Source organism: Anoplopoma fimbria, chromosome 11, assembly GCF_027596085.1.
Source record: "Anoplopoma fimbria isolate UVic2021 breed Golden Eagle Sablefish chromosome 11, Afim_UVic_2022, whole genome shotgun sequence".
In the NCBI taxonomy this organism is placed as follows: domain Eukaryota; kingdom Metazoa; phylum Chordata; class Actinopteri; order Perciformes; family Anoplopomatidae; genus Anoplopoma; species Anoplopoma fimbria.
This window is the reverse complement of record NC_072459.1, coordinates 3,462,541-3,473,201: the sequence shown is the minus strand read 5'-3', so window position 1 is coordinate 3,473,201 and position 10,661 is coordinate 3,462,541. Positions and strand designations below refer to the sequence as shown.

The 10,661-nt window shown below is 40.0% G+C and overlaps 2 protein-coding genes across 4 annotated transcripts; one reads left to right on the top strand and one right to left on the bottom strand.

The window, feature by feature from the left end:
- Positions 1-1,734: 1,734 nt before the first annotated feature.
- LOC129099087 (uncharacterized) lies at positions 1,735-5,859 on the top strand. 3 transcript variants are annotated; one of them, XM_054608254.1, is made up of 11 exons: positions 1,735-1,807; positions 1,921-1,974; positions 2,463-2,498; positions 2,973-3,017; positions 3,406-3,447; positions 3,643-3,696; positions 4,322-4,396; positions 4,696-4,728; positions 5,031-5,069; positions 5,490-5,546; positions 5,729-5,859. In XM_054608254.1, exons 1-11 carry the CDS (start codon positions 1,750-1,752, stop codon positions 5,731-5,733), a joined length of 498 nt encoding a protein of 165 aa, XP_054464229.1. In that variant the 5' UTR covers positions 1,735-1,749; the 3' UTR covers positions 5,734-5,859. The 3 variants fall into 3 exon arrangements, with proteins under 3 accessions (XP_054464229.1, XP_054464230.1, XP_054464228.1); XM_054608255.1 differs by having other exon boundaries at positions 2,460-2,498; positions 3,643-3,663; XM_054608253.1 differs by having other exon boundaries at positions 2,460-2,498.
- A 394-nt stretch (positions 5,860-6,253) lies between these two features.
- On the bottom strand, positions 6,254-10,153 carry prf1.1 (perforin 1.1). The gene is made up of 5 exons (XM_054607753.1): positions 10,125-10,153; positions 8,484-9,055; positions 8,217-8,355; positions 7,907-8,118; positions 6,254-7,807 (listed from the first exon to the last, which is right to left on the bottom strand). The coding sequence occupies exons 2-5, from the start codon at positions 9,014-9,016 to the stop codon at positions 6,928-6,930; spliced, it is 1,764 nt and encodes a 587-aa protein (XP_054463728.1). The 5' UTR covers positions 9,017-9,055; positions 10,125-10,153; the 3' UTR covers positions 6,254-6,927.
- Between the last annotated feature and the right edge of the window lie 508 nt (positions 10,154-10,661).

Sequence of the window (10,661 nt, the reverse complement as noted above, 5' to 3'; positions counted from 1 at the left end):
GTACTTGAACTGTTGAAGTTGAACTGTATCTACAGCTACAATATGTACATCTGGTGCAGTTTGTCGTTGATACAGTGACTTTTTGTTTTTTTTGTTTCTAGAAAGTCGCCTCACTGTAGTTCTTAATTCGGCTGTAGGCAATGGTGAAACCTATTACCTCCAACGACATCTCTGTGGCTTATTGTATCTTTCCCTTCTAATTTTTAGTATTATAGCACTTTTTAGAACAAAGTTTACAAAGTGATATACAGGAAGACGAGAAGGGAAAGAGGGACATTCAAAAGAAGGAGAAGAAAATATGCACAATAAGGAGAAATTAGTGTTTTGATCCACAGATGTTATAGAGAGATGCTAAAAAAAGAATTAGCATCTGGTGTTGTGGTTTTTGGTATTCATTCCATGAAAGTGTCCAGTGGAGAGGGTGCAAAAATAACCATCCAACCACAGAAAACATGTTGAAATCTATTATGTGTGTGTTTTGTTTTTTTGTTCCGCTGTCAGCTGCACATGTCCAACACCGTACTAAAAACAGAAGCTTCTGTATATTCTGTATATGGAAACAAGTGAATGAGGCGGCATATTATGTCCCGGTTTTATCATGTGTTTAAAAAACGTGATTTTGATTCAAACATGACTTTAAAGCAAAAGCAGGACTGAGTGATTTTCCTCTTTAAATGTTGGCACTAGTGTTTAATAATATTAATATCAGGGATTATATTCCTCCAGCCCACAAATGGAATCCCAGATCATTTTGCTGAGCTTGTGTTGACTTCCTCCACAGGTTATGGAGGAGGAGCAGGAAACTATCTGGGACCAAACCTGGGCGCTGGCGGCTACGGACCAGGTGATGTTGGCCACTGATACATCACACAGGAAACAGTTCTTGTCAGCTGATAGAGATTCTGATGTTCCACTAGCTGTGATAAACGTTTCTTATGCACTGCCTACAGGTTTGGGACAGGGAACATACCTGGGTGGTGCAGCTGGCAAACATGGAGGTACATGTTCATTCATTTTTCTTTTCTTTGTCTTAATTTAAGGTTTATGCTCACATGTTTTTTACCTTCTAACTCTCTCACTCCCCCTCTCTTAAATTCATCTCAGCTGCTGCTGCTCTTGGACAGGGTGAGTATTCCTAAGTGTTGCATGGAAGGACTATCTGTCTCCTCTCTGAGGCCTTGTACTGTTTTGAATCCTAAGGGCCTCCTCCAAAAACCCAATGACCTTATGCAAATGTTTCAGTTTATCTGAAAACAAGAGAATCAGGATTTTTCTCCCCTTGAATCTCAGTTTTCAGAACCTGAATAAGGCAGAGGATGCACAGTAGATTGTGTCACCCGGCAGAAAACCAGCTGTTACTCCTACTTTGCCTTGTAAACCGATAATTTGCTTGTGGTCTCCCTAGAAATGTTCTTGGCTGCGTTTGAGTCCATCTTCGCCTCCATTTAAAGGAGCTGCTTCTGTATCTTTGTTTCCTGTCTGCTGAATAATTGATAATGCTTTTAAAAATCAAAGGATCACTAACAAACCATTTCAGCCATCTTAAAAGTCTCTTTGTGTGGATGTCTTTTCCTCTTTTTTGTATGCTTGGGAGTCAATATTTTTACTTTCCAATAAAATATTGATGTGAAGAAAATGGAGTAAGAGCACTGCTTGGTCTCTGTGGTAATCACATACAGGTGCTCTTTGGATCATTCAGGTGCACTGTGCTTGATTAATCTTGTGAAGGGCTCATCGCATGGGTGGAATATGGCTTCAAAAAATATAAAATCCACAATGAAAATGTCTTTATTCCACACAGCAAAATGTATTTAAAATTACCACATATTAAATATCAAATATTGATTTACTTTTTGTATTTTAAACAAAGGAAGCACTAGTGAGAGTGTGTGTATATGTTTTAAATGTGTGCTTTCACAGGCTATGGTGATGGAACAACAGGATATCTGGGTGGCATGGCAGGCAATGGCTACGGTAAGTGGCAACTCATCAGACTCATCATGCACAGAGAAATTCAAATTCTACCCGTCAGATTGTGCACTTTGCGAGTCCTAAAGCCATCACAGAAGACAATTTAAATATAAAAAACAAAACCATAGACTTGAAATGTAAATTGCCTGCTTGTAATGAATGATGAAGAGGAACACTCTTCATTCTGTTGGATGTCAGAGGGAATCTGCATCAAAGCCGTCACAGACAGGAGTGATGATATTCAGTTTAGACAGGCTGATCTTTTGTGTTTAGTTACTTTCTTTGTTCCTTCTCTGAGATGTTGGTGCAAAAGCTTTGTGTACAGGGATTTCACATGCATGCAATAGACTCTCTTAAAGATTTAATTTCCCTTTTGGTTCTGGGTACAATCAGAAATGTAAAATACAGTGAAATATACGTTGCTTTTAATTCCTTTTTTTAAAGTTTGCCTCCTTTAAAATGTTTTAATGTATAGTTTCTTCTCTCAGCAGGTTATGGGAATGGTTACAACGATGGTCACGGGGCTGGTGAGTGTCAATTTAAAAAGAAAAGATGGGAAGTTAAGGAAGACTCAGTCTACTTAAAGAGTCATTAGCTCACAGATAAAATCATAATGCTAATTAGAGCTATGTTTCAGGACTTGGTTACCCTTCAGAGTTAGCTGACGTTGCTGAGAGCAAATCAGGGAAGCGTGAAGGTAACAACTTGCAGAGTCATAACCTGCTCACGCCGTCATCGGTGATGTCACTAACCCGTAGATGCTTCAACATTTTACAGCTGAATACAATAAGAGGCCGTCAAGGAAGCACACGTCCAGTATTATCCACTGGGTGTAGCTATTGTCTCTTATTAATAGAAGCTGACCAGTTTAATCTGGTGGTTTCTGACTTCCTGCTCATGTAGATGCTTTTCTCAATTTTTTAATTTAAAGGTTTAAATCGGTTAATGGACGAACAGTGTTTCACCTGCATGTTTATATATTTTTCTGATTTTGTTTACAGCCCTCAGTGCAGGAGGCTACGCTGGACAAGGCCAGGGGGCGTATGGTAAGAGATTAAATGATTGTAGCAGCATCAGAGAATACATCTGCCAAAAACTGTTACAAATAAGCACATGGAAAAGAGTGAATGACTCCCAAGAAGGCTGCATGATCCAGTTCATAAAATTAAAAGTCAGACTAGTGGGAAACATTCATGTGAAGCTGCAGTTGTGTGTTTGTAGTAATTTATTAATTGATTTTATGAAACATAGCAAAAAAGTTTTAATCAGAACACAAATGCAACATTAAAGCTAAAGCTGAAAAGATTTGTCAACCACATTTCGGTCAAATATATGACTTTTTGAGACATTGTAACCTCCTGCAATTCACCAGTAAGAGCTCTGCATATATTATCTGTGTTGTTTGTCACTGAAGCCCCTCTTGTCTTCTTTCAGGAGCACTTGGTGCAGGACTCGACGCAACTGGTGGCAAATATGGTGAGCAGTGCTGACGAGATGACCTCATCCTTCTGTCAGACTATTACTCAGGCTTCTGTCGATGTGACTTTGCATGCATGAGTCACATTTGAACTGGTGGATAGCACAGAGCTGGTTTATAGCATGTGAAGGTGAAAGGGTGAAAAGAGAGAATGGACATGAATCATGTTTGACCATCTGATTTCTTCCTTGCAGGAGGAGCTCAGGTTCCTTATGGTAATGCTCCCATGATTCCTACCGGGCTGGAGGGTAAGAGCTGCATGTGACAGCAACCTCAGTTCACCCTTTGCTACTCCGTCAAAGCCCACACTGTAATTAACTGCAGTCCCTAAATACATATTATCTTAATTTTTTGAAAACATGAAAAGCTTTTTCAGAGAGAAGCAGACAGAAAAGTCTACAATATGTGTTTAAAGGAGATATCCAGGATGTCCAACTGATAAAAAAAGATAAAGATACATTGATAAAGATAAAGATGAAATGAAAAGATAAAGAAAGAAGCTAAAGTTTTCAGATCAAAGTGTAAACATGAACCATCGCTTCACCTGGTGATCGAGGCAAAATACAATGAAATTAAGGAACAACACTGTTCCTGTGAAGCCGGGTAGGTCTTTATTTAAGGAGTTAAATCTATCTCTAAAGTCCAAAGTAAAATAATGGACTCCCCCTTCTTGCCTCCACCTCTTTGTTGTTTTTGTACATCAGGACACTTTGATGTTTATCGTTTATTTGACATTTGTTGCTGAAATTTTGTCCCTCCAAGAACCAAAAACAACAGCCTCACTTTGCTACAAAACAATTACCCAACTTGTTAGTTAAAAACTTCACGGCTACCAGAACAGCTGAATACTTAATGGGTCTGTCTCACCCACAGGTGATGGTGGCTACCCGTATCCTGCTCAGCAGCTCAACCTCGGTGCTGAAGGTGCCAAAACACCCAACAAATATGGTAAGAATGAGTGTGTGTCCGTGAGATCTATAAAGTGTGAAATAAACAGTTTGGCTGTTTATCTTAAACAGCAGGATGTGATAACCCAACCGAGGTTGCAACCCCCAGATAAACAAGATAATAGAGAACACCAAAAAATAAGCAAATGATTCATCTACCACAGGACAGCCACCAGATAGATGATCTGAGATAAGATTAGCTTTGAGGCCGTGCTGTGTGCGTGTCTCTGTGTACAATATTTCTTTGTTAGGATGCTCCCTATTGAAGTCCACATATCTACATCTTCTGTGTTGTTTCAGGAGCTGTAGCAGGATATGGAGCTCAGCAAACAGGTGAATTTTCATGCATTCCCTCACCTAAATAAACACAAACGCACCCTTTCACACGATGCACAAGACCACTACTGTGTGTGTCTTTGGTCACACAATCACATCACATTGAAGGTGGCTGCATGAGCATGACAGTAATCGTTAATATTTTTAGTACTGGTTTGTCTTGAATTATTGAGAGTTTAATTTTTAGGTATACCCTTTATCTGTGCACATTTCCAGAGCTACCCATGAAATCAGCAAAGTGGCGTTGTCCTATTTTGTCTGTTTTTAAAACTGTAACTTCTTTGCATGTGTTTCATAAGGTTACGGTGCACAGCTAGGAGCAACTCAAGATGCCTTGGGTAAGAAACAAACCCCAGGACTTCCTCATTTATGCTCAACTTCCACTCACATTGCTGTTTCTGGTGACCTCATAAGTCATGTCTTCTTGCATAATATTACAGTGTACTGCACATTTTTGTCATATCTTATTGTTTTGCAGTTTTGCACTCTTAATGTTACTGTGCAACTGTGCAAACATACACATTCTCTCCCTGAGTGATAGAAATGAGGTACAGCTATTTTTGGAAAAATAAACGTTGTACTCTGTATTGTTTTTACATGCAATGAAGATGTACTTTAACTTAAATTGCTGTCACGCGTCCTCTAATAAAGTCCCAACTCGTTGCAAGGTTCAACCGAGCTGTCAACCCTGCTTTTCTTGCTTTTGCAGTTTCCTTATGAGCACATTTATGACATTATTATGGCTGATCCTTTTACAGGAGAGCAAGCTGGCAAATATGGCAACATGAATGGAGCCCATGGAAACGGATACAAAGGTGAGAAGGAAAGTTTACAGTTGGTGTTTGAAGGTCCAGTTAAAACGTCATAACACTGTTAAAGCTTCCACCACAGTTGGAAATTCTGTGATTCATTGCTACTGCACTCTTGTGTTTGTCATCAACCAATCCAATGTGTGTTCTCCCTCCTCACTGTCCTGTTTGTCTCTGTCTTTAACCAGGCTAATTCAAATGACCTGGACTTCTTCAAGTGGATCATTTCCTTAATGTGTTCAGTGTAATGTGTTTTTAAAGCTTTTTGTGTGTTTGAGTCCTGTTGTGTTGTCTGTTTTGTCTTTTGCTCTATATTTTTTTAACCTCCTTGTCTTTTTTCTGTAAGTGGACTTTGTCTTGTTGGTGCCCCACCAATCTTATTTTGTCAACACTGAACAAATTGGTGGTGATTGATGAACATAAATGTTTGTGAAGTGCAAGAAATTTGCCTCAATGTTTTAAAATAAATATTAACTGTTTTAATCCAATAAATGATGTGTCAAATGATGCTGAACAGAAGCTTCTGAGTAAAAACGTTCACACATTGTTCTAAGTAATCGTGCCAGCGAAGCCTCATCTGTTCACAGGAAGTTTTACCACTTCCTTTCTCATGTCAGGCAACACTGCTGAAGACAAACGCAACACGAACACTCAAATCAAAACAAAAGTTATGAGATGAAACGATACTACGAACAGTTTAGATATTATGCTTTTATTCTGGTTAAACAAATCAAATCCTGTCAAAAACACTGCAAATAAATATAATGGCAGGAATAAAATACATAAAACAAAAATATTATGAACATTTATATGGATTATAAAATGCTACAACAAATGCACAATGCTTACAGAGGCAAACATGTTCTTTTATGTAAAAAATAATGCATCAATAAGTTTATAAGTAAAAGCTGCGATTAATCAAACTCACATTATGACAGCTGCAAAAACTTTAAGATGACATACTGCATATGCTTGGCTGTCCTGTGAAAGACAAGCCAGTATCTACAGCATGGTACTATATGATACAAGTACACAGACACAGTATATAAAATCAACAGTATCTTTTCTGCCACTGCTTTTATTCACATTTTGAAAATGTTTGACAGATTTTAGCAAAACTCTTCTGTCAAACACATGCATACACAAAGTGTAGGAGACTTAAATGTAAATTAAACTGAAACAAAAACTGAGCATTTTACATTATTGAGTCGAAGCCGATTCGTCAAAACGTTCTTCCCGAACAGACATGCTTCTCATTCTTTGTAATCAGTAGAGAATTAACAAGGGATGCCAGTTAAGGGTGAAGTTTCATTTCATAGCTTTATAGATGCGCCTATTATGAAGAGATATGTTGCTATGAAAGCATCAGAGAAGCCAAACCTGGATGTTATATCACATCAACCTTTGAAAGCTCGTTGGTAAGACTCTGGTTTCCCTGTGAGCTTGGTTCATCCACAAACACACCCATCTCCAACAGAATGGCCTTTGGAACGGGATGTGCATGACGAGACACATACAGCTTCTTCAGACTTTGGCTCATAGGCGAAGGTTTATAGTCCTTGCATGTTTCTCCGCTCAGACTCGGAGCACATGTCACCTCCAATTTGTAGAACAGCTTGCCATGTTGCAGGTTGCAGAGATCCTCCTTGACCCCAGAGGACAGAACTGAATCACATGCTCCCAACAGGTCGTCGTCCCAGTTGTTGTCCTGATCCCACACTTCAAATCTCACTTTTTTACTTGAGGACACATCCTGGGAGCCGAGGTCGACCACCATGCCCCAGTGTGGGTCGTTGTTGTTATTTATGACAGGAGAACGCCGGACCATCTGGCCGTTAAATAACACCTTCACGTAGCCGTCAGTGGCCGTGGTGGTGTCTCCCCAAAGACCAGAACCCCGTTGTACAGTTATGATGACCCGTGCCATGCCCTTACGGGTCGGGCAGCAGTCTTGGTTTACAGCTTTGTCATTGTGGCATTGGCAGACGCAGGAATCCCGTGGGTCGCTCTTGATGCCGGCCTGGCAGCGGTCACTGCAGTTCTTCCACAGGCCTTTCTCCAGGATGTAATGGCTAATGGCGGAGCGCAGGTTCTTCCTGACTGGGGAGTTAGAAGGCAGTAACTCGTGAAGCGAGTCCAGGGAATATGAGACTACGTCTGGATTCTGTGGTACTGTGTTCAGCCAGTCTTTGTAGGCCGTTGGGTTTTTCTCAGCAGAGAAGAGAAGGTCTGGATCCGTGGTTTGCCCCCCCCTTATTTCTGTGAACCTGTAGAGGAGAGAGTTGTTTCAGCAACTTCTTTAAATCGTAATTTATTTGTTCCATAAGTGTATTACAGAAAACATCACAAAATATATGAGAAATTACCTGTCGTTGAAGAGGCTGGAGAAGGACGTCTTACTTTCCATCTTGTCAATGTCTTTCTTGCAGTGCTTTGCTTGAGTTTTAATTTGTACGTTAATGCTAGCGGACGCCTCAACTTCCAGGCACATCTGCACCTCCTCCGTGCTGAGGCCGTTCAGGCTGGCCTGGCACTGCCGGACGCTGGTCACAGATTTAACACTTCCTCCCATCTTCACCTGTAGTGATATATTTAAACACATAGTGTGTTAGCAAATGTATTACTTTGTTGGTCATTTTTCTAAAATTGTTTATGGTTTTCATAATTTTGGTTCACCTTGGTGATGTAATGGGTGCCGAAGTTGTCAATCAGTTTGTAAAATCTTTGCTTGTTTTCAGGGCAGTACGCTTTCGGTAGCTTTTTCACTGCTTTTAGAAATTCTCTGTGCAACTTGGGACTGCCGGACACTCTGTAACTGTTAGCAGGGAGACCAGATAAAGAAAGACAGATTAATATCAAGCAAGTGTATAAAGATATTGCATTGATTTTCAGAGCTAGGAGAGTGTACAGAGAAAAGTTTAATCCCATTCCTCATCTTCTTACCTGTAGAATTCACATGACATGCTCTGGCTTGTGAAGCTGAACTTGTCATTCTTAGACTTGTCCATGGAGTATTCAGCCATTTTAGAATGAGTACCAGCAAGCATCAATGAGGCCCCTTTGTCAGCCTTACTAAAGTCTAGATTAGCCTGCCAGTTGTTCTCCACAGAAGAGACGCTGGAGCTCACCAGAGACTCACTGGATCGGTGGAGTGTACTGGCCACTTTACCGTTGCAGGACTGCTTCGCCCTCCAGTCCACCACTGACAACGGGAGCTTCTGCTTTTTGTTCTCTAAATAGGGGTTGCTGCACAGGGTGCATGTTTTATCCTTGTGTCTCCACGTATTCATGTTGATCACAAAGGCTCCCTTGCGCTCCAGATTGGTGATATCAAAGCCTTCCCCGGCCAAATTGATACCTGGAGCAAACTCTGCCTCCATGCACTGTTTTGGTGTCCCTACTTCGCATGATTGATAGGAACACTGAGGGAGGGACAGCATGAGGCCGGCATAGACGAGAATATTCAACAGAGACATGTCACTGTCAAGTTCGTTGATGGGTGAAAACTGTTTATCCTGAAAAATAAACGTTTCAGTTGAACAAACATGAGCAAGTAAAGCAGTTAATTAGTACACAACCACCACGTTGGACATTTAGTTATTCTGTATCTCTTGTGTTTGACTTTTTTTGGCTCTGTATTTTATTTAAAAAAAAGGGTGTTTTAATGTTATGTCCCATCCTTCTGCCTAAATGCAGTGATACATCTTTGATATAAAAAAAACCGTCTCTGTTTCTGGACCTACTTAATAACTTTCAGACAACCTCATAAGTGTGATATTTATCTAAAGTCTTCGTAACAGCTGTCTTTTCATAGTTTCAAGAACATTTTGGACAAATATCTGTCGAAATTACGTCTCGTGTCACTTTTAAGTCATTTATATAGCTAATAAACATTATCGATCTTCTAGGGATCAGAAGAATCTTTATCTCCTAACATCTTGACTGCTGTTCACGCTTGACTCAGTGAGTCACACTTGTATTACATGCGGTTTGAAAAGAATCTCCTCACTTTCATCTAGAATAGAGACCAATTAAATATAGAACTGATTTTTAGTTTCCTTTTAAACACAGCATGGATTAGCACAAGCTCATATCTTGGATTTCTTTTGAACCTATCCCAACTTTAGACTTCTTAGAAGTTCTGATCAATTACTCTTTAATATTCATGCTAACTTAGTCAAAATTAAAAGATACTCAAACATTTTACATTGTTGCCCAACAGACTGACAAACATAATTAAACCCAAACTGTAAAGCCTTTCCAGTCCATTAGTGTCTTTCAAAAGCGGTCCTAAAACCAATCTTTTTAAAACTGCGTTTTAGCCTCAACAACTATCACAACTCTTTGATCAACATTTGCTCTATAAATGAATAGACTTACAATATTAGATGACACAATGTTTTAAATTACTGCTCGTATAAATGTGAAAGGACTAAACTGTACTCCACTTTAGAATGACTCAATGATACACCAAAAAATAGTTTACCGGATGCTTAATAACTTAACACAATATTAAATACCCCACAGACGGTTATGTATATTCAGATAAAGTGAAAGAATAATTCAAAGTCAGCTAACGCTCACCTTCGTCTTGACTGTTCACGCTCCTCTTGTGAAACTGACTGAATATCAATGCCCTGTCTTTTAAAGTCAGCAAAGGAGGTGGTGAGGGGGTGAGGTGAGGTGCGGTGGTCTCTAACAGAGCAAGGGAAACAAAAGCGGTTTCATCGATGAGAAGCACTGAGGGGGAGGAACTGGTGGTCTAGAGGAACTCAAACAGATAGAGACAACATGAAAGTAAGGCTGGCTTTCCAGTCATCAACGAGCCAGAGACCACAAACCTATCATTTCTCTGAAGTGGTGGTGGGCTGTGGCCGTCCTCTGTCGGACAAGGAGACTGTACCACTATCATGATCAATTTATTACATTACATAACATTACAGCAGATGCTTTTATCCAAAGCGACTTACAATCCGTAGCTCAAAGCTTATATTACATATCATTACATATCATTCACCCATTCACACACTGATGACAGGGCTACCATACAAGGTGCCACCTGCCCATCAGACTCTCACTAACAGTCATGCAACATCCAGTCCACACCGACACCGATGGCAA

Excerpts from the sequence above, each read along its gene's own strand:
- LOC129099087 (XM_054608253.1), top strand. The coding sequence starts at position 1,750 with ATGGCTTCAAAAAATATAAAATCCACAATGAAAATGTCTTTATTCCAC. Across the intron at positions 1,808-1,920 it reads TTTATTCCACACAGCAAAAT|GCTATGGTGATGGAACAACA; the intron begins GTATTTAAAATT and ends GTGCTTTCACAG. Across the intron at positions 2,499-2,972 it reads CAACGATGGTCACGGGGCTG|CCCTCAGTGCAGGAGGCTAC; the intron begins GTGAGTGTCAAT and ends TTTTGTTTACAG.
- prf1.1 (XM_054607753.1), bottom strand. The coding sequence starts at position 9,016 with ATGTCTCTGTTGAATATTCTCGTCTATGCCGGCCTCATGCTGTCCCTC. Across the intron at positions 8,356-8,483 it reads ATGTCATGTGAATTCTACAG|TTACAGAGTGTCCGGCAGTC; the intron begins GTAAGAAGATGA and ends CCCTGCTAACAG. Across the intron at positions 7,808-7,906 it reads TCCAGCCTCTTCAACGACAG|GTTCACAGAAATAAGGGGGG; the intron begins GTAATTTCTCAT and ends TCTCCTCTACAG.